Below are 23,543 nucleotides of genomic sequence, written 5' to 3' on the forward strand. Positions count from 1 at the left end.
GAATACCAAACGTCACCATCTCAAGACACAACCCTCCACGGGGCCAACATCATCATCATCATCGTCATTGTCGCCATCATCTGCATCGCGACCATCGTCGACGCTGATGTAGCACTCCCTCGGGCACGTGGCCAACATGAGCCAACTTTTTATTAGGGACGACATTTCGCGTGACATTTCCTTACGGCTCGGCTCTTCGTTGCGTGCATGAGCACCACTCTCCCGTATGTGTCTGATTTGCCCCGGGCACGGCCAACAGAACCGGAAACATTGTGCCACGGCACGGACGCGGCATCATGAAAGATGAACTTCATTTTCCAGCGCGCCGTGAGAGAGAAAATTTCTTCGACCAGCAGCCGGTGCCATTTCCTTCTTATTCACCATTTTCTTTTACAAATAGAACAGATGAACGAACGAGATTTGTTTCTCTTACTACCTTCATTTCCTGCGTAAACACCGGGATGGTGGATACATGTTACCACATTAAGGTAGACAGCTCTCCGGGTTTTTATCTGGACCCGGCTGGAGACGTGCTATGGGAAATGTTAAGAAAACATTCACCTTCAACAGGGAAAAACGGGAAAATTCCTTGAAGTTATTACTAAAATAAATAAATCCGCGTTGGGTTCCTTCATTGGTAGTGCTTAGAAAAAAAACAGTTAGATAAAACCTAGCAACCCAATTGTGAACGCCATAGCAACCCGACCATTCTCTGGTAGCATTGTTGGAACTGCCAATGATTCGCTTCCTTCGCTATACTGACCTTGTGAACCGGAGCCAGCTGTTGAGACTTCCTTCCGAGCGCTCTGAATCGGTTCCTAAGAGACGGAAGCATCTCCACAGCATACGGATGCTGAATGCTGAAAGGTTCTCAACGAAAGAAGATTGTCGCCGTCGTCGCCATGGAAGCGTCCCACGCGACCGGGAATGTCTGAAAAGGCTGGTCGCCACTTAATATTTAAAGTGCCATTTCCCTTCCAAGGTGACGCTCGAGAGCAACATCCTTTTAAAGAGGACTCACACGAGCAGGCTTTCTGTGCACCATTGACGATTGGACGGCACAATTGGAAGGAACATTATTTTCCCTTTACTGAGCGTGGAAATCGCAAAAGAACATAATAAATCACTGCGCAATGGTATCCTTGTTACGAACCAGTAATCTTCGAAGATGGCCAAAAGAGAATAGGGGTTAAGGGCGTCCCGATTCAGCTCACGAACCCGAGGATTCAGTCGTTGAAAATGCGAAAACATAAAAAGAAAGCATTTCTCTATCAAAGGATCAGTCGGCGTGGGCACTGATTGACAATGCTCGCACATTGTTTGACAGCTGTCAAGCAAGCGTGCCATGAAATGGGGAGATTATTCGTCCACTGATCGAGCATCTTATCGACGACTACTGGGGGCCGGGCTTCGAGTGTTTTGCAGTGGCGCCACTCAGAAGCTGATGTTTTGATTTTTAACAAACGATTAAAGCACTCAAAAGCACTGCCCCCCCGTTATCGGCGTACGTTTATTTGTCAACGATAAAGAAAAGCCAGATAAAGCTTCAATTATGCGGCCGACGATGGGAAAATTATTTTTCAATGACGGTGGCCCCCGATCCGAATTTGCTTTTCTAATCTCCCTCTCTCACAGAGGGTGCACTTCGCGCGCGCCTTACGATATCGATTTTTCGGCCTAGTATCTGAACATTTTATCTTTCCCATCCCAACCGATGGCACAGAGTTTTTCCCCGGTTTTCTTGTTCAACAACGACGACCTTCGCTTCTCAACCTTCGCGGTGGCACCGAAAGGGCCTCGCGAATGGGATATTAAAAATCAATACACCTCACAATCGTGGGCCTTTGTTTTTCGTGGCCGCTGCCGTGATAAGAGATAACGAGCTTTCTTTCGATAACAGTGCGAAAACGTGCTGTCGTCGAGTTGAGTTCCGATGAGATTGTTCCAATACAATCCCTTCCCGGGGGCGACTTTAGCATCCCTTGGGATGATGAATGGTAAGCCCACTTCAACCTCTAACGGAGTGCTTTATGCGGCTCAAAAATTCGGACCATATTCAAATCAACCCCGCTAGTGTCTGTTGGCCGCGGGCAAGAAAGTTTGCAAGTTTCACTTTATTTCAATTTCGGATTCTCATTTGCATACCGAAACAGACCGACCGAAGGAAGCGAACTCCGTGCGAGACGAGTCCTCGCCGTCCAGAAACGCCGTAACGCCATCATCGTTTTGAGAGCACTTAACGCAATTGAGTTGTCCCACAGCCCGCCCAGGAGTGCGGAGTCCCATGCGTACTATGCCGACCCCCGACCGACCGGGTTTTGAAGTTTTCCGACATTTTCCGACACGGCCAGACGGACGGACCACACCACTGTTTACCATATCCCGGGTCCGGGAAACTAATGGGAAAACTACTCCCGGGCGATCCGGTCGGTGTTGCGAAGTGGCAAAGGCGACGAAGACGCATCTGCTACGAACTGGCGCGGCACCGAATTTCCCGAAAATGAAAAATCATACCCACCCGCAATGAGTGGGCCACTCTCTCGTGCGTTATTGCGTTTTCAATCACACAAAACTTTACCGTCACTGGCCGGTTCCTGGCCGGAGCCGAACTCCTTTCCCTAGCTTTCAGTGGCAACGATGGACGGCGGGCGAGATTTGGTGGAAACAAGTGCGAACAAAACCTATCAACGAGTGTGTACCATCCGCTACGACACGGACACTGATTACGGGCAGCACCAGTGCAGTAAGCAGAGTAATAAAACGGAAAAGTGTCCCCGATGGCCGCACCGGGTTTTGCATAAAATGAATTTCCATTTTATGATTTTCTAGGTTCGAACAAATGTTACTTCTTTTGGAAGCTTTGATTTTGACTTTCTAGTCTTGACAGATATAAAAACAATGAAAACGTCGTTGGAAAAACTGTATTCCACAACGTGATCGTCCAATTCAAGTCCATAAATGAGAGTGATTACCGAAATCAAGAAATCCCCAACCGAATTGCTACCAAACCTCGAGCACAGAACCGATGACGCTACTCGACGCTAGCAGATGTCGTAAAAGTTATCATTTTTCCAACGTCATCCACGTCCGTCCGGGCTGAGGAACTGGTCGAGGCCGAGCGGAGGCGCTACAATAAAATATTCACCCCCCGGACCCCTTGCCTCCCTTGAACTGCCTACCCGTCGAGGGACGTGAAAAGTGGGCAAAGTTTTTCCCGCAATCGATATCGGCGCCCTGGCCGCCTGAAACTGCACCAATACCGAGCTAGCTTGTGGAACTGCGTTTACAACGACCACAACCCACGCTGGTGTGGGTGGGACTGATGGATGACGGCGGCGGAATGGAAGCTGATAAACGGGTTACAAGCCGCGCTGTGTTTGTAACCCGTTTATCAGTGTGCATCGACCCTTGTTTTCGCGGTTTTCACTTGGGTCGCGCGACGTCATCGTCATCGCTTTTTCTCCCAGCAAAAACACGTGTTCCACCCCAACATACGCGCCCGTCAGTCTCTGCGATGCGAGTTATGCTGGCGGCTTGATAAATGGGCTGACCCGATTACAGCTGTTTCCTTTGTCGGTTTCGCGAAACAGACCGCGAGGGTTCCGTTTCCGGTTTGCGGCCCCTCACTCTCTCTCTCTCCATGGTTCCGATTGACCGATTGACAAACCACCGGGGGTTTCGGGTTTTCCTAGGGCGCTCCTGAAACCGGAGAATGTGAACCCGAACAAAGAAAACTCCCTCAACGACACCAAAAACAAATAAGAACGAGAGAGGTCCCGTTTCCGTTTCCCGTGCCATCGACAACGACAATGGCAAAAGAAGCCCCAAAAAGTATAACCATCGTTTCCGTTTCCGAACCGGACCGGATGCGGGGCCTGGGAAGGTCCAGCATCCAGGCGGGTCTCGCCGGGGCCAGTCAAACAGAATCAAACGAAGCGCGGTACGTCCGGTGCTTGAGCGGTCCTGCGACGCCACCGGAAGCCACGTTACAAGCGGCATCACTGAGGTCCAACGATTTGGAGCGATTATTTGGGGCATCGGCCGTCGATTGGCTGTCGATTGGAACACCAGTCGGATACTTGAACCAACTTGTTTTGCTTTCCCTTTTTTTGGGCTCTCAGTTTCCGCTCGGAACGATTTGCGACCGCCAGCCCAATCAGCCCACTTTCGGGTGACTTTCTGTTTTCTCTGCCCAAATTGCCCCGAAACACGTTAAGGGTTTCCTTCAGCTGGACGAGACATTTTCCGTGTCGTTAAGATACCGTGGCTAGGCCGCCGGAAGCCGTTGGAGAGAAACAAATCGAGCGCAAATAAATGACAACCCCTCCCCGTGGGGTTGGTTGGCGATGGGTTAATCGATCCGGTTTTGGGGACAAAAGGAATATTATTTTTAAATGAAGTAGAATGAGACGGTCCATCGAATATTCTCAATAGAGTAGGAATTTTAATTGACAATGGAGGCACATCAATTAACATTGCTAATTAGAATGATAGACCATATAGAACACCATTCTGTGGAATTGATAAGAACCTCTTTCGAAACTTCTCCGAAAACCTATCAATTTGCAGTGCTCATAAGTTATCAGAACTAGAACAAAGTGGTGTCGGTGGAACTTGCCAGCCAACGTACAGCAAATAAATCATGAAACTTATCAGCTCCCTACCCCCGACACTCAGAACTCCCGAAAACCGGTTCAAGTGTTTCAAACAAATGATGAAGCTTCATCAATTTGGCCTCCCCACCGGCTGGCCAACGTTCGGCAGCGCAACGAACAACTTCGATGTACCCGACGCCGGGAAGCCGGACCGTGCTCCAGTTGGCCTCTCGGCCTCCCAGCAGGAGATCGGTGTAATTACTCTCGTAACATCGTCACTCCGCTCCGGATCTATTTCTTGCAGCGATCTCTCGGGGCGACCTCTGCTGACACCGACAGTAACCGGGGTAGCACTTCCACGGGATCACGGGGAGCCAGAAACGCGAAGACCGAGAAGCCGGAAACAATTAATTACAGGCGCGACAACGCGCGAACCTCGCCTCAGCGACGGGCAGTATTGCACTTTTTGTGCATCTGCACCAGGGCACGAGGTGGGATTGGTTTGACACGAAGAATTTGTTTCGCCGAGTAGAGGTTGTTTAATTTATTTAGATTGGTCCAGCGGAACGACGCGACGAGCCCAGCCCAGGGTCTAGGGATTCGTTTGTGGACGAAACTTTTAATGAGTCACCCGGACAGAGAGTCGTCGCACACTCAGAGCAAAAGACTTTTCACGGCAATCAAAATGGCAACGGCGAGCGATAGTTGAACGGTGCCGGAACTGGACACAACTGCCCGCAGGACGATCGAATCGTGTGCAAGTAGCTTCACCTCGTGGATGGGCACCGTATCGCTGTGCGGACGAGAAAACGGAGCGGAAATTAGCGGGGCCCGATTCACTAACTAGCATCCTAACCTACCGTTCGTTGTAGTTGGAGTTTGGTTGGGCTATCTCCACCGTCAGCGAGGCCGGCAGGTTCGGGAAGTCTCTCAAGTCGACGGTCCGCCCAGCCGAGCCCATGTTGAGCACCGTCACGAACGAGTCTTCACCGGCCAGATCCCGGCTGAAGGCGTAGACTTCGCGGCCGACCGTTCGATGCGTAAACTCCCCGTTTATGAGAGTTCGATGACGCCTTAGAGCGGTCAGTTTGCGGAAATGCTTCAGGGTGCTCTTGCTGGCCTCCTCCTGCATGGCGACATTTCGCGTCGGGTAGTCCGGATGTAACGGCAGCCAGGTGGTGCGATTGGTACTGAATCCACCCGACACCGTGCTGTCCCACTGCATCGGCGTACGGTTCGGATCACGGTTGTCGTACTGCTCGGCGTCCTTGTAATCGAGCATACCGATCTCTTCACCCTGTCGAAGGTAGAAACATTCCAGAAGCGAGTGCCTATCGTCGGCGCCAGACCCGAGACACTTACGTAGTACGTGATGCTCGTCCCCGGGAGCGTATGCAGCAGCGTTAGCAACTGATCGACGTACCCCACTCCGACCCGGCTGGCCACACGCGAGTGATCATGCGAACCACCCACCCAGCTGGGCGTATGCCGGGCCGGCATATGGTTGAGCCAGAAGTCGATCGTTTGCTTCAGTCCGATCGCGTTCTGGTCGTGCGTGAAGTCGTAGATCAGCTGGAAGTTGAAGGGCATATGGGCACCCTGGCGACTGCCGGTCGCATCCTCGTAGTACAGCATCGTGTTCTCGATCGAGGCGTACGCCTCCGTCATCAGGATGATCGTTTTGCCCGCCTGCCGACCGTACTCCTCGCACAGCTGACGCCACCCGTACACCACACCGTACGTGTCCGGGTTGTCCTTGGTGTAGATGTGATCCAGCTCGTCGTACGTGCCCGGTGCGCCCCACCCGGGCGGCTCGTTACGCAACTGTTCGTCCTCAAACATGTGGTTGATGGCATCGAGCCGGAACCCGTCGACGCCCTTCTCCAGCCAGAACCGCAGCATGGCCGTCATCTCCTCCAGCACCGCCGGATGGCGGTAGTTCAGGTCCGGTTGCTTCGCCGTGAACTGGTGCAGATAGTACTGCCCCCGGCGCTCATCGTACGTCCAGGCTGGGCCACCGAACACCGAGATCCAGTTGTTCGGCGGTTCCAGCGCCCCCGTCACCTCGTTCCGTGTGCCGTCACGCCAGATGTAGAACTCGTAGTACGTTGACCCGACCGACCCGCTGGCCGACTGCTCGAACCACTTATGTTCGTCGCTCGTGTGGTTCGGGATGAAGTCCAGCATTAGCTTGATCCCGTGCCGGTGCGCTTCAGCGATCAGTTGCTCCATATGCTCCAGCGTCCCGTACTCGGGCTGGATGTCGTAGAAATCGGACACATCGTACCCAAAGTCCCTCAGCGGGGACACGAACGGTGGGCTCAACCAAGCCGCATCGATACCCAACCCGGCCAGATACTCCAGCCTCGAGGTGATCCCGATCAGATCCCCAATACCGTCGCCGTTACTGTCCTGAAACGATCGCGGGTAGATCTGGTAGAACGTGGCGTGTTCGTACCAATCTTTCGACTCTGGCTCACGAATCTGGCCCTCCGATGGCCACACCAGCAACGTCAGCAACACGAACGCACCACACGAGAGCCACATCTCTTAACACGACCCTTCTACTCGGCGGCCGAATCGCAACTAATTGCTCCGTATGACGGCCCTCGGCCCTCAGCCGGTTCCAATTTTGGCCGGCGATAGTGACGATTTAGCGATAGTATTGAACGCGTTTCAATCTCCATATCGGAGGTGCTAAATGGGCCGGCTGCGATAAGATAGTGCGATTAATGACGGAATACAAACTGCCAAGGGGGTTCGAAGATAGTCCTTCACGGTATCGAAGGTCGGAGCGCGGTTTGACCACAAAGTCCGGACTGGTTTTGGGGTGAACCGTGGCCATTGTTTACCACACTTGGCGCAATGTGCTGTGTGGATGCAATGGAAAAGAATCCATTGTCGGGTTTACGGCCAAAGTTTTGAAGACCGGCACTTGCGGGTTGTTAAACTGCAATATTGTAACGGCCCAGTTAATAAAAACGCCAAAGTTGAGCTCATTTGTAACCTCATTTTTCGCATCCCGCATTTCGCCGTAACATAAAACAGTGAGTCGCGAGTTTACGACTGTTTGGCGGCCAGTTTTTTTTGCCGCAAGACTTGTGGCAACGAAATGTCAAGTTTTGGATCACAAAGTAACCTCATAAAATCCGGACGGACAAACTCTCCGGCGTGTAAGCCAAAAATATCTCTCACCGATCTGAGTGTTGCGGGATGTGGGATTAAACAATGCCTTACGTCAGTGTGGGGGGTCGATAATGCTGATGATAATTGTTGATGATTATTTTTACGACCAACAGCCACGTGGAAACGGGCCACAAGATACCACCCCGCTGGCCGATAGGATCTATTCAATGGTACGCAGATTGTCGAGGGTTGCTAATGCAACAATCGATGGCCAGCGTAAGAGCGTTGCCAATTTCGCTTCTCTACCGCCGTCGATGCCGACCTCTTCGCGGTGGGCGAACTACTCATCCGTTTCAGATTAGCGCGCACAGTGCACAGAAAGGACACTTTTTCTTCGTTTCTTCCTGACGCTAAATTATGTACCGCTTCGCTAGAGGCCACTCAGCGCTGTGGATTCGTTCACTGGGAATCCTTCCAGCGCGCCCGAGCAGCCATCCACCACGCCTTTCGCCGGAGGGCGATCGTAATCAATTAATTAATTACTCGATTAACCCAGAAACCGAGCAACGCACTTCGAAGTACCTCGCGACGTTGTTTACGTTCCACATCTCGGGGCGACTGTGAGGCTAGTGGCTCCTTTCGTGTCGGTTCGCTGTCCCTATCTGCTGCGGCCGGTTGGTCGGTTAAAGATGAATTATTGATGATCCGAGTGGCCGGTGTAGAGAACCCCCATTGCTTCCCAGGCACAATTACAAACCAATTACCTGACGGCGAGCCGGTGCCGGCGGTTGTAAGTCTCCCGTCCGAAGACGTGGCAGGGTGACCGATCGGTTGGTGGCCGCCCGGTGCAACGAAGGGCTGAGAAAGGTACCTGATTCACTTGATGATTAATGCATGAAGCATCGCGTCGCGGCCGACATAACGGCGGCGGTTCGGAAGTGTCTGCGATGCACGCTGCGTCGCCTGCGGGCCACAATGTAATTGAGCAGTTTCTCCTGGCGTAAGATTTAGTGTAAATGTCAGGCGAATATCGATCAACTCTCAGGTCAATACACGACTTTTAAAACTGGACCCCATTCTTGACGGACAGGTCCCTTACCCGGAATGGGGACTTACAGCAGCGAACGGGTTAGGATTCCTAACGGTTCTCCTTCCTAAAGGACCCCAAAAATAGCTAGGTTGATCAGTCTCACCCGAAGGGCAGTCCCCCATCTCAACTCGCAAACTCCTGCAAACAATCCGAAACGGGCCCGGTGGTCACTCGTAATGTAATCAAATTGATCCTGCGGACCACATATACCCCCCCGAGACAGGCTCGGCAAACAACGTTAAGAGATTGAAATCGCAACAAAAAGCCCAGAAAGGCTCACCCGGGGCGGTTGCTCTGTGTGTCCGGATCTAAATGGCCGAAACCTCTTCATTTGTGGGACCCATCCTCGGGAGCTATCCTGGAATCGCATTACCTTGCCTTGGTGGGGCCAGATTTTTTCGCCAGATGAAGCCACTTTATCGGCGTAGCTTTTTCGGCGCCCTGGGCCCGATGTTGGATGGATTTATTCGGGGGGTGGGGGGGTGCTGGAACAAGGAACTAAACATTAACCACAGAGTACCACCACGCGCCCCGGTGGTCTCGGTAGGTTACGGCGAACAGCGAAACGCCCGCCTAATGGCGGTTATTTGTAGTCCAATTCCAACGAGGGTCGCTCCCACGGGCTTTCCCGGGAGCTTCGGGGAAACAAAGCGCCCACTTCATGCTCTCGCCGGTGTATGTACGCAACCTCTGCAGAGTCCGGCAGTAGCTCCGCAGCAGCTTGCTTTATTCATTCCCTTTTCTGCGCCACTTCCGGTATCCGTTTTTGTTGCAAAGTTATGCTGCACCGTTGCCCCACCGGAATACTCTGCGCCGGTCGGCGGGAAATTTATGGCACGACTTGCCTTTCAAGCCTGCCACAAAAAAAAGCATAAGACCATACAGATATCTCCGCTACACACAGAGGCACACGTAGGCAATGGCTAGAACCGCCGTTCCTAGGAACGGTACGCCCGAAATGTCTGTCGAAATGTCTTCGCCAAATGGGTTCCTTCGGTCGGCGGAAGTAGCGCGGTCCCCAAAGTCATCATTCCACCGGCGCACGGCTTCGGCCGGCGTCCGGAACCTTCGAGTCGGTCCTCGAAACTGGGGCCAGGGATTTGCCGATTTTATTGGCAGCAGTTGGCAGCCCACTGTTTGCAGCTTCGGTTCGGTGTGACGAAACGTGACGTTTATGTTGTGGCCGAAACGGAGCACGAACACCATGGCGACCCCGCGGCTACCAACACCCGCCAGCACCGACAAATGGTTCTCACAATGGTTCGAAACACCAATAGAAATGATTGCCGTAAGCGTGCGCGGTAACTGACGAGCGGACGCGGTAATAAGTGGTCCGTTTGACGATCGCATTTATGTTCCCATTCGGTGGGTGTTGGGACACGGTTTCCCACCCTAACACCCACTAGGCCACCCACGCAATAAATTCACACACCAAGCCCCAGAAATGGGCTGTTTTAATGTCGAACTGTCGGAACACGGTGAACGGAACGGTGTCTTCAGTCAGTCGCACTAGACATTGATATTCTTATGGAAGTTTGTTTGAATAGCGTGACGTTCGTAACGGAATTCGGTGTTTTAGATAAACTTCTAGTGACTTTGCTGTGCCAACAGTTCCCGACGCTGGTTGGACGCTTTTTTGCCCCCCCAAAAGAGCTCTTGGCTCATGTTTAACTAGTGCGCTCCTGGGTGCTCCGACGAACCGCTCGATAGAGCGATGTTGACAGTGAAAGTACGGAGAACTAATTACGGTGATTCTCCATGGCCATCCCCTCGCTCGGTGAGTGGGGAAAGTAGAGGTGGAAAGTTGGTCAACCCGAGCTAATCATCAATATAATATGCACGGTTAGCTTTGAAAGCTCTTCGAATGAGGCGCCGATTGGGGACCGAGGCACCAAAGTTGCGCTGCTAATGGGTCGTTTAGAGAAACTTGTCCATTGACGGCTGGCGACCGGAACTCAGCGGACGCCACTGGGAACCGTACTGAACCGATTTTTTTTGCAAAATCTACAAGCTTTCTGATTAGTTTGGAAACAGATTTTGATTACACTGAACTCTAATTACTTCTGTGAGAATTTCACGAATTTGCAAAGGTTTTATTTGACTTTTTGAAATTCGTGTAATGACATCGGCCACAAGCTCGTTCGGCCGCTGCCAGGAACCTTTTGCTAGATGATGTAATTTAAATACACCACAGTCATTCATCAGTTCCAGGAAATGTGATATTTTTGCGTTGTACAGCTTTTCGGTTTAATGCTGTTTTAATCAAAACATCCCAAGAGGGCCAACATGTTTTGTCATAATATCCGCCATGCCACGGACGGGATACTTTTTGCCGCCAACCGCCGAAAGCAGCACAATCATGGGACCCATCATTAATTCTCAACATCTTGGCAGCCAATCCTCTGCGCCAAGGAAAAAAGAGGGAGAAAATAATAATCATCAAAATGACAACACAACTGGCCAATCTGTTCGGGAAGCAAACGTGAACGAGAAGGTCGGCAATCACCGGGCACAACCCACTGCTGCCTTTTTTCCACGAAGCGAAACCCAATCATATAATGCCGGGGCCTTATTTAGTCGGGGCGCAATGTGAACTTGCACTTTTTTGTGGCCTAATTTTCGGAATTACCGCTAGAAGGATGCTGATGTCGCTGAACTGTGTGGTTCCTACTTTCGCGAACGAGATATGCTTTGCTGACTATTGCTTTACCAGCACGAACAATGGACGACGATGATGAGAAACAAAGCATGGGTGGCCATAACGTAACGTGTCCTTCGGAGACGGTAAACATTGTCGTTCACATCACACTGTGAATGTCCTGCCCTTCGAGTGGCTTCGATGGTGGAAAAAGTAAACCCATTTCCGCTTTATCATTTATTTTTTCGTACTGCTTATACCCTCTTAATACACGCTTATTGGGCAGCATTACCCATCAACCCTTCCGCGTTCGTGACAGACCTTGTTTGAAATATTTACTGGCACGCCTCCAATAGGTCTCCGTTAAAGAACACTCTAGGGTCCTTGCGCACATGCTCAACATTCGTTTGCAAATTGTAGCACGCACGCACGGCGCGGCTTCTTGGGAAGGGACCATACAATCCCTGAAACAATCTGATCGGCTGCATCGAGCTTTGTTTAGTAGATTACTTAAAGCATCCACTTTTGCCATCCGATTTGCTGAACTTTATTCGCGTTCCGTGCCAGTGCATGTTATCGGTTCGTTCGATGAGTGGAGCTTTCGGTGAACCCAACATAGAGGCGCCATCGACCCCACCGTTTGCTCCTTCAACGCTGGCCGTTCTTGGCTGCTCGTTCTGCCACTATCTCCGGTTCATGATGATGCTTTTATGGTTCGTAAGTCGTTGCCGTTGTTTTTCAGAGCCAGCGTTTCGGTGGTGCTTTTCTTTTCGCAGCCACCAATCTGTGCTTTCTCATTGTGGTGCTCTTGGTTTTTTTATGCTCTACCACTGCATAACGACCGACCCACTCAAACAAGGCCAAATTAGCAAGGCCCTTTTAAGAGAGTGCTGTTTTTACTTCCTTTTTGTGTTCGCTGGCAATCGGCAAAAATGATTTGGGAGGACATTTGTTTATTTACGTTGCCGTTTTCTTTGCCTTTCGAAAGGATGCTTTCGAAGCCGACGGAGAACGGAAGAACTTTGGAAAACTTACATCTGATATCTTGTGTTGCGGGACGCAAAATGTGGCAAATATTTATGATACGACGAGTTTCTCCTTTGGTGAGGAGTTTATATGGTCACTCTTCATGGAATTCCTGCAATAAACCAGAATAGTTCAACGGAGAAATTATGCAAATTCTCCAAATGTCTGAGCTCAATTTTATGTTTCTGCCTACAAAAGACTCTGCTCAGCACCTGTTAACATTGTGTCATTAAAAACCTGCACCGGCGAAATGGCCCAAAATCGTTCGCATTCAAGTTGTTTCCACGAAACAACCGCCAGCCGGATAATTGATGCCGTTCCGATAAGGGCCTGAAAGCGCCTTCCAGTAAGTGCCTCGCTCGGAGCTCATTTCAATTTTCAGTCCTACGCCGGAAAAGTCTGCGTTTCGCTGACCCCGCTGACACCGGCATTCCGCGTCAGGTTCCCCAGGCACGTCTGCGTCTGCCCGTCTTTTCGAGCTCACTGGAATGTTCGACTGTGCAAAACACTGCTCCGGAAAAGGCTCCGTCTGCGAGCGTATTAATAAATTATACGACGAAATGCCTCCGATAACGCGAGAGCAACTTCGTTACCATCTGCACCGGGCCTGGACGTGCCCCTGGATGCGTTCACGCCCAGCACAAGCACCGGTAGCTCACAGGACGACCGTGTCAGCCGTGTGGGTAGAAAAGCATACCGGACGAGGATCTTCTCAATTGTCGCATTGTCTTTGGTTATCTTCAAGGTGAAAAATAAGGACCGCTTTCGCAACGACGACGTCGGGTTCCGTAGCACTTGTGCCCATATCGTCCTGGCGGAAGCTTTCCCCGTCACGTTTCTATTTTATCGACTCGTTAGGCGAGATTTTGGTCCCCGTTGACGATAGCTTCAAAGAAGTGAGTCTCGTTTCCCGAGATCGTGCTTCATGCTTTCAGTGGAAAGCACGCAAAATACGCGTTTGCCAGAAGCTGTAGTCAAATTATTCTTCCACTTCATCATCATCAATGAGCGATAGTATCGGCAGGAAAAAATGAAAAATAGACTGGAAAAATAATTCCCGAAAATATCAAGTCAACCGGGTGGCTGATGGCAGTAATAAGCAAGCTCTTTGAGCAGCCATTCTATTTCCAGTGCCATTCCCAAGACTTCAAGCTTCGCCGCTGTCGATTCAAAGTCTCGCCTTGGCCAAAATGCCTTCACTCTCTTTTCCGTAACATAATTATGCTTTCGAAATAAGCTTCCCGGCGGATTGTTGGCGAACCGCCCGCGGTACTTCCAGTTTACTTTCGACGCAGCAAATCCAATCAGACACTCGCTCTCAGGGTTGCTGCTTGATTTGGCCGCCGGCATCGGGCGAAAGGTTGATTTTGCTGCTGCGTTGCGGCCGCGGCTCAGCGCTTCCGGTGGAAACCGATTAACGGTGGAACCCAACTCGGAACGGTGGAGCCACCGGGCCGGTTGGCCCAAAGCCGAGGTTAGGGAGCTAAGCAAATAAAAGGAACACCACACACGGAAGAAGCACAGTTCGCATGATATTAATGGCTTTGGGGGAATTTTTGATTTTCTGACTCCGATTTGCCACAAAACTTCAATTGAAATTGGATTTTGGTAAGCTTCGCGGATAACTTCGTTACAACGCCACGGTTCGTCTACTGTTTGTCTGTGGAACCCCCCACATTTCCAGAGTCCCCGGTCCCGGTGTCCTTGCCCAACACACGTGCCGATTTGCTCTTCTTGATACTTTCCATCTAATCAAATTTTCGCCGGCGCCAGGGCGAAAGAAAAGTATTTGCCATTAGGCGTTTATGTGTCAATTTTCGCCACCACGTGTGTCTTGCTCTTTTTCGTTCCGTTCGAGCTGCCCTCAGCAGGCCACGAGAGACAGGCACCATCGAGAAGTGGCAAATGGCTTCACTTACGCGCGCAAAACCACCACGGTCGCAAGGGACAAATCTGCCATTTTACCAGCAGGGCGCACGGGGACAGGACGATAAACGGGTGGTGGCACTGGCACGGCACGGCAGGACGAGACAAAAAGGACACTCGGGCGCCCGGGCGAGTTCTCGTGTAATGATGACAAGCGTTTTTCATCAAGATGAGCACCATCGCTGGAAAATGAAGTCGGCATTGATTTTTTTTTGCTTTGCCGTTTCTGCGCTTCGTCCTGTCAACGGACGCAGGCAACAAAGTAGGCTTGCGTGTGGTGGAGGAAGCGACAGAACGTATTTATGTTTCGCTGTAATCGTGTGTGCAAGTTTGCCTTTCAAATTTACGGTCCCAAAATTTGGTACGCCCGACTTTCCGTTTGGGGAACACGCCGTGCTTCGCTTAATTTATGCGCGATGCGTACGTTGCTAAACGAACGACGCCACGCTCGGGGTGCACGCTGGGCTTCTGGGCTGGCTTCGCATTAAAATGGTAATATGATAAGTGTCTTCTAACGTGGCCCAAGTGCTCAGTGTCTGCGGCGGTTCGGGCAGTTCGGTGGCACCGTAACGGTGCGCGGTGCTTCATCGACAGCCGGCACACCGAGGGAATCCTGTCGTCCACCGAGGGAACCAACCGGTCGTCGGTGCCAACTCATCCCCTCCCAGCGGAAGGCTTTACGTGTCGTCGTGTAGAAAAATCATCAACCACCAGATTAGCTCCCGTGCTGTAATTAATGGCCAGTATTGCCGCGGGCATCAATATTTGATGCACCGGACGACGGATGTGTTAAACTTTTCCAATAACTGCGAAACCGCGTCCCAAAATCTGCTGCCCCACGTGATCGATAGGGTTTGAGTGACTGTGAAAGTTCCCTCATGTGCCCGGTCTACTACCCGGTATGTAGGTTAAGAAGCGCCCGCTAGCCTTCGAATCTTGGAACAGAAAAAGAGACCGAAGAGAGTCCGCCCTTACGAACCACCACCCACTTGTCAACATGGCCGGTGACTCGAGCGACGAAGAGCTGCAGCAGTTGGCGCAGGCCCTGGAACGGGGGCCCGCCAAGTGCCACGAGTGCTACGGAGACTGTGTCGACTGTGTGCCGGACTGCTGCAAGGACACGACCGTCCACAAGTGTCACCTGGAGGCGGTCGGCGGTGGGCGGCTGCAGACCGGCAAGAATCTGCTGACCCGGGCCCTTCGCTATCCGCCCGGGACCGCCACCCGCAAGTGTGTCCTGACGCTCGACGGATACTCCTACGTAATCGGTAAGAATCGTGTACATTTTGCATGAGCCAGCGTTGATTGATTGCGCCCGGTAATCGATCAAAGAAGGCCGGGAAGACGTAAATTGGATTCCCGATTACATTTGAGTGTGGCCGCCACGCAATTAGAACCGTCCCGGTGTGGGACTGGCAATCATATTTATTATTTACCACCGATGGAATCGTACTGGGTGGGTCTAGAGCGTACTAATTTAAGGGACTTTAAGAATTCACCATTAAAAAGAACTCGGAAATCAGCCTCCAACTTCGGCAACCGGCTCGAAGCATCTACGCTAAGCAAACGATCGGTGATTTTCCTAAGAAAACGAATAATCTCCCGGGGGTGTCCCGGACCGGGACAGACTCCCAGAGCAGAATAAAGAAACCGCAGTCCTCAGTATCACATTTCGTAGCCTGTGACCTATTGTGGCCGCGCCGTTATCGATTACGCCATGAGGGCGAACGAAATGTGCCGAGAGAGCCACGTACCGCGTGTGACAATAAATCAATTTGAAGTTAAATTTAGCCCGTCGACATTTCAAGCATCGTCCCCCGATACAGAAGACGAAGGTCCCGCGGAACGCGAATGTTTACAAATAATTCAACCTTCATCAATCTGTTCGACGGCGCTGTAAGGCGAAGGCGATGAAGAAGGATCCATTCTCGGTTGCAGTGACGCAGCGGAACTCACGAACGTAATTCGATCCCGTGACTGTGCGTGGAATGTGTTTCCGTCGACATTTGATGGCTTTATTAAAATTAACGACAGTGATTAACGCCAACGGCCAAGTGCTTCACGCGCACTTAGTACAGAAAAGCCTTCACAGTGGCCACGATGAGCAAGGCAAGGGACAGCGCAAGCCGAGAGCCGCCAGAAATCGGTCCCAGGACGAGCGATTCCCACGGACCGAGGGCGACCTGTTTCGCGCTCATCCGATGGCCCACCTTATGCCGGGAGTCCTTTCCGACCAGGTACACCTCGGTCTGGTTGCGGATCTCGTACAGATCGTTCACGTCGACCGTTCGCGGTTCGCCGGAGAAGTTGATCAACACCACGCGGTACGGATCGTCCAGGCGGTTCTCCTCCTCACGCAGGAAGCGCACGAACGCGAACGCCCAGTCACCGAAGGCGCGCGACTTAAACTGACCGTGCGTGAAGACCCGATGCCGGCGCATCTTCACCGCGTCGAGGTAGAACTTGTAGTGGCTCTCGTCGGCCTCCTGCTGCTTCAGCAGGTTCGTCTGACGGTAGAGCGGATGTACCGGAAGCCACGTTTTCGGTGCCTTCGAAAATCCCGCGTTTAGCGTGTCGTCCCACTGGAAGGGCACTCGTTGCGGGTCACGCGATGCCCACTTGTAACCTTCCTCGCCGAGATTGCAACCCTGCGGATCGAGCGTTTCTTCGAACGAGATGTCCCGGTGGTCTACCATTCCAAGTTCGTCTCCGTTGTAGGTAACGGCCACACCTGGCAGCCCCATCAGCATTAGCTGCATCCCATCGACCCGTTCCACTCCGTAGCGACTGGCAACCCGCGGCTTGTCGTGGTTCCCGAGCACCCAGTTCGTCGTCTTGCCCCGGGGCAAGTTTTCCAGCCACCGATCGATGACGAACTTGAAATCGTGCGCAGTGGATCCTTCGCCGAGCTCCTCGATCATGACGAAGTTGAACGGAAAGTGAGCCCGCTGCTGTAACCCGTCCTCGGACTCGTAATACTTCAACGTCATCGTAAGGTTTGCGTACGCTTCCGTCATCATAATGCTGCAACGGAAAAACCAGGAGACCCTTTAGTAATAGACTTCGTTGACTTCCTGGGGGGGAGCTAGCCTTACACAGCGTCTCCGCCTTTCTGGCGCACGAAGTCGTCAAGCACTGTGCGCCAGCGAGCGATCACTTCGTACGTTTCGGGCAGATCCTTCGTGTAGATGTGATGCGTGTAACCGTAACTGTTGGGATCCTCCGGGTTGTTGATCGGTTCGTTGCGTAACTCCGCATCCTCGAACATGTGATTGATCGCATCGACCCGGAACCCGGCCGCTCCACGCTCCATCCAGTAGCGCAGCACCTCGTCAAATTCGGCGATGACGGCCGGATTGCGATAGTTCAGATCCGGCTGCCCTTTGGCGAACTGATGCAGATAGTACTCATTGCGCGTTGGGCTGAGCTCCCATGCGGAACCGTAGAACACCGATTGCTGTGGAAAATCGGTAACGGATTAGTGTCTACATTCCAAGCCCTGCGGATCCTTATGCCTTACCCAGTTGTTCGGCGGGAGTCGCACGCCGTTCTCCGTCCGGCCCGGGTGCCAGATGTAGTAGTCCTTGTACGGTTCGATGCCCCTCTCCGAATCAATGAACCACTGGTGCTGGTCACTGGTGTGGTTCGGTACAAAGTCCAACACAATCTTCAGCCCCAGCCTGGTCGCTTCACGGAACAACTCCTCCAGATGCGCGTTCGTACCGAACAGTGGATCCACCAGCTTGAAATCCGACACATCGTAACCAAAGTCCTCCTGCGGTGAGCTGAAGATCGGACTCAACCAGGTCGCGTCGATGCCGGTATCCTTCAGGTACTGAAGTTTCTCCGTAATACCAACGATATCACCGACACCGTCGGCATTAGTATCGTAGAACGATCGAGGATAGATCTGGTAGAAAACGGCAGTTTCCCACCACTGCTTGTCACTGGATGGCTCCTGTTCCTGGCCCTGGATTGAACACTGCCCAAGCAGCAGCAGCAACACTGCCGCCAGTGGCAACAAGTAACGACGCGCACCCATCACTGCCAGTGGTCCTGGGTGTACTGTTCGGCCGTGGCAATCTATTGATTGTTTTTTATGATCTCGCAACCCCCCCGGGACGTACAATAAACGCTGGCCCGTATCGCTGATCGAGCGAGGCTCTCCCCGAAGATTCGATTGTCCACGGTCCGGTCCGCCTATCGGACGCCGGGACAGGGAGTATCGCATGATCCCCTCCTTCGGAGCGCTGACGTTTTGATACGATTCGATCTGCTCCAACGTTGGCAGCTTCTCCCGTATCGGCAATTCTTCGTTTATCTTCCGATGATAAGAGCCGCTCGGTCGATCACGTGAAGCACCGCGCGGTTATCAATGTTTTCTTGTTTATGACAAGCATAATTATATGTGAAATGTATGACAACCTTCGTATGTCGTAATGTCCCAATCGCAAAGTGGACGCTAAGCATCGTAAAAGGCTCTAGGTTTTTGAGTCCCGGCTACTCATCCACCAGCCGAATCACGCAGACCTCGCGGGCTCATGAATGGGGTGTTACGAAAAGCGATACTTGAATTCTTCCGCTAGTTCCTAGTTCCGTCATCGTTTAAGACATTAAACTACCATTTTAAGTCGCATTCATTCGAACATTCGGATAAATTTTAATACCCATGCCTATTGCTTCTTTACTTGCAGGTAAGCTCCATCAGCCGAGTGCCTTCTTGATTATGGCACGCTTCTCCACCGTACAGTAAGTACCCGGGAGCGTGGGCCATGAGTGGTCACACTGGCGCCCGGTGCTCCACGACAACATTTAATCATCCCCAGCACCCGACAGAACCCCGTAATCCGGTGGCAAGATAACAGAACAATCGCACAATAACACGCTCACAGGGGACACCAAGGTCCAGGGTGTTGCCAAGGTTTCGCCAACGGCGGACGGACATACCGAAAGAAAAAACCAATCAATACTCGTTTGATTGCGGTATTAATCTTATCTCGTGTCGCTCCGTCCGCCGGACGTACGTTCGGATCGATTGGCCATCTATATCCGGCGAAATCTGGCTGCGAATGAAAACCGCGGTTTATCGGTGTCCCCAAACACCCCTAATCAATCGATTATGATATTTCGAATAGCGTTCGGTATTTTTTTTTTCCTCTTCTCGATCGTATCGAACCGTGGGACCGCTATTAATGAACACGCTTTCGGATAAGCCCGGACCCCGGAGAGAACCCCCGCGGTTTAGGTGTTGGAAAGCTAGTTTAATGAAGCTCGTTAAATGGAAAAACAAAATAGACGGACACAAAATGATGTGCGGTTCCGTTGGCCGCAATAAATTACACTATCCACGCTCCACGCTAGAGAAGCGAACGAAGGATCGAGGCGAACATCATCAGGATGACCGAAGCACCGATCGTGGCAGCGGATGAGCCGATCTCGAACACGACCGCGTCGTACGCATCGAGCACGATCCGGTCCACCTCTCCTTCGTCTCCTTCCTTGAGTCGAGCACCGGGTGTCGCGAGAGCTACGGTGGCCCGGCCAACATTCGTGTCCAGCTGGCGCAGATCCACGTTCACGCTGTTGTCGTTCAGATTGACGACCACCGCGTACGACTGATGGTCCTCGAGGGTGCGCGTGAAGCCGAACACATTGTTCAGCATCACCTGCGACCGGAACTGGCCGTGTTGGAAGGTGTGCTCCTTTCGCAGCTCGATCAACCGCCGGTACAGCTTGTACAGGCTGTCCGAGGCAGTCTTCTGCGCGGCCAAATTCAGCTGGGCGTAGTTCGGGTGCACCGGAAGCCAAGTTTTCGGTGCCGATGCCGCACTAAACCCGGCGTATGCCGTGGCATCCCACTGGAAGGGCGTACGGACCGGGTCGCGCGTAAACTGCTGGTACACCTCCGGGTTCGTGTTGGCCGCCTGTGGGTCCTGCGTCTCCTCGAACGTGATGGCACGGTTGTCCTCCATGCCGATCTCCTCGCCGTAGTACACCACGGCAATGCCGGGTAGCGTCATCTCGAGCACGGCAAAGCCCGCGGCCCGGTTACGTCCGAACCGGGAAGCGATACGGGGCCGGTCGTGGTTACCGAGCACCCAGTTGGCCTGCTCGCCGGCCGGCATCGCGTTCAGCCACTCGTCCACGATCATTTTGAAGTCTTCTGCCCGCGAATCATTTGACAGCCGGTTGATCATGGCAAAGTTGAACGGGATGTGGGCACCCTTACGGTTTCCGTTGCCGTACCAGAGCATCGTCTGCTCGAGATCGGCGTACGCTTCCGTCATCATGAGGCGCGTCGCGTTGTCCTTCGCCTTGTACTCGTCGAACACGGCCCGCCAATCGTAGATCAGATTGTAGCACTCGGGCATATTCATCGTGTACTTGTGGTCCAGGTTCTCCCAGATCAGTTCACCGTCCGCGTCGATCAGTTCCTCGTCGCGGAACTGCGAGTCCTCGTACACGTGGTTGATCGCATCAATACGGAACCCATCCACACCCTTGTCGAGCCAGAACCGAATCATCGACTCCATCTCCTCCTTCACGCGCGGATTGTTATAGTTCAGATCCGGTTGCTTCTTGTCGAACTGGTGCAGATAGTACTGCTGCTGGCCGGTGGGCCGTGTCCAGGCGGGCGTATGGAACACCGATTGCTGTGGACCGCAAAACACACATCGTCAAACTGAGCCATCCCCCCCTCAAAACCACCACGGCCCAACGGCCCCACTTACCCAATTATTGGGAGTAGAGCCATCCTTCGGCTCACGCCACACGTAGAAGTTACGATACTCGCCGACGTTGTTGAGTGAGTTCTGGAACCACTCGTGCTCATCACTCGTGTGGTTCGGTACAAAGTCCAAGATCACCTTGATGCCGAGTTGCTTCGCCTTGGCGATCATCGCCTCCAGGTGGGCCATGGTGCCGAAAATCTCGTCCACCGCCCGGAAGTCCGAGATGTCGTACCCAAAGTCGGCCATCGGTGACTTAAACACCGGGCTCAGCCAGACACCGTCCACTCCGAGTTCGGCCAGATGGTCGAGCTTCTCCGTGATGCCCACCAGATCGCCGACACCGTCCCCGTTACTGTCCTTGAACGAGCGCGGGTAGATCTGGTAGAACACTCCGGCTTCCCACCAGTCCAGATCCTCCATCTCGTGCCTTCCACTCTGTCCCGTGCCTCGTGTGGCTGTCTTTCCACTGACCACCGCAGTCAGGGTGACCACCACCACCATCAGAAAGCTCACCGTTAACCGCATCGTACTGACCGAACCTTACACGACCTCACCTGCTGGCGCACCGTTAAATCACTCACTCGAGAGCGCTCCTGGGGCGAAGGCTTTTATAGTTTCCCCAGCGCCGCTATCCGGACGCTCCGGGCGTTATCTGTTCTGCTCGCTATTTTTGATAACAACTACAGAACCGATGGCCATCTTCGATTCGATGGAACAATGGCGTTGCTCTGGCTGTCACTGTCAACAACTTTTCCTCCATGACGAACCCCATAGCCACGGCACGGACAGGTGTTGCTCCCTGTGTTGGTGACCGGCTTGTCTATCGGAGCGCAGGATTATCAGTTCGGAGCGTCACCGCATCGAACGTGACCCGTATCGAGCCCTCTATTCAGCGCAATCAGCGGTGCTATAAACGGAGCCCAAGCTCATCAACCAACGATTGGCGATCGATAGCTTTTCGGAGTTGCGCAATGTTATCCACTATCGATGTCGCACGGAAATCCTCCAGCACGAGCGCGTTTCATCATTCATTTGGAGATCGTTCTGACGTGACCGTTAGAAGAGGCGATAAACTTTACGTGCGACCATTGGAATGTGTCTTGTAGTTTTCATGGCATAAGAGAGACCTCAGCGAAGTTGACACAACAAAGGGTATTCTGTTTTTCGGACACACGCAACATATGCCTCGAATAACATACGTCACAGCACTCTGCTTGGTATTGGTAGTCCAAAACGGGCGTAACGACACATTAAATTCCCACAGTCACAGAACCACCCATTTCAAGCACTCACAACTAGCCGGCATCTATTGCGGTCCTGTCCCGAAACCCGTTCCAGCATCTGAGTCGCTTGTTCGCAATACACTCTGGTCCTCCATCTGGATCTGCTTTGTCTGGATGGCTCTGGCCAGAGCGTTCTTTGTCAGCCGAACGCTGCCAAGCGTGATGGCATCAAATGACATTGGAACGTTAGCTTACAACCTACGTAATTAGTGGGAGCCGCTAGTGCCCCGGAGAGAGCTTTCGTGAGAAAACCGGCACAACTCGGAAACTACGGTGCCGCTTCACGCGTCGGTGAGCGAAATACTGATCCCGCCAGGATGAGACGATCCGAGCCCGAGTGGTCAGAGTGGTCGTTTCCATCACCATCACTGTCTCGGTAGCAGCGTTCACTTCGCAGAGTTGACACGCGCCCAGGGAAATGGCCCGTGGCCACTTCAGCGCACACGGACCGATTGCGATGAAAAACGGTTATTGGTAGCGAAATAAAACTGTCACCGTTGCGTGGCGACATTAAGCTGCTTGTCTCATCAGTATCCCCCGGGTGCCCGGGTTTTCACCGTCGGCGCTTATCGAGAAAATGCGGGATAAGCTGTCACGACAACACGTCCAATATCGCCAGTCTGCTCGCCCGAGCCAGGGGCAAGCGAAAACAATCTAATAGCCGTGCGATTTCCTGTACGTGGCTAAACAAGCGGGCCGTGCCTTAATCCGTTTCCCGATGTACTTTTTGGCTTATGTTAGAGTGACTCATGGGTGGGCAAAACATTCAAAAATAGACACCGCTTCCACCCCAATCGTGTCCTTATCGCGGGGTACCAATTGCTTATCAGCAACTTATCACGGGCATGGGCTGAAAACACGCGAACCAAACGTTCCTGCAAATCCCAATTAACGGCCACCGATAGCTTGCTCGATTGAAAATCACCGCTGACAAATGGAACGAATTGAGTGGGCCAATTAATTAGGCCGCTCGCTTTCGTTTCTATCTTTCTAAACCACGGGCTTGTCTAAGGCCTTGTTGAGTCACACCTGCCATCAGGCACTTAATCAATCAAACCGGCGACGAAAAGAAGGTATTATCTTTGCGAATTGATTTCCGTGGCCGATCGTTCGGATTACTTAAACCAC

General features: G+C 52.4%; 3 protein-coding genes across 3 annotated transcripts in view; 1 reads left to right on the forward strand and 2 right to left on the reverse strand.

Annotated features, from left to right (window-relative positions):
• The window catches only part of LOC131209384 (dual specificity calcium/calmodulin-dependent 3',5'-cyclic nucleotide phosphodiesterase 1-like), a 96,116-nt gene that overhangs the window by 25,886 nt on the left and 46,687 nt on the right, over positions 1–23,543 (forward strand). The window lies entirely within an intron of this gene.
• On the reverse strand, positions 16,471–18,443 carry LOC131209387 (maltase 1-like). Its single transcript, XM_058202444.1, has 3 exons — positions 17,922–18,443; positions 17,497–17,858; positions 16,471–17,425 (listed from the first exon to the last, which is right to left on the reverse strand). Exons 1-3 carry the CDS (start codon positions 18,441–18,443, stop codon positions 16,471–16,473), a joined length of 1,839 nt encoding a protein of 612 aa, XP_058058427.1.
• On the reverse strand, positions 19,648–21,688 carry LOC131209386 (maltase 2-like). The gene is made up of 2 exons (XM_058202443.1): positions 21,133–21,688; positions 19,648–21,054 (listed from the first exon to the last, which is right to left on the reverse strand). The coding sequence occupies exons 1-2, from the start codon at positions 21,655–21,657 to the stop codon at positions 19,759–19,761; spliced, it is 1,821 nt and encodes a 606-aa protein (XP_058058426.1). The 5' UTR covers positions 21,658–21,688; the 3' UTR covers positions 19,648–19,758.

Source organism: Anopheles bellator, chromosome 2 (genome assembly GCF_943735745.2).
Source record: "Anopheles bellator chromosome 2, idAnoBellAS_SP24_06.2, whole genome shotgun sequence".
Lineage (NCBI taxonomy): Eukaryota > Metazoa > Arthropoda > Insecta > Diptera > Culicidae > Anopheles > Anopheles bellator.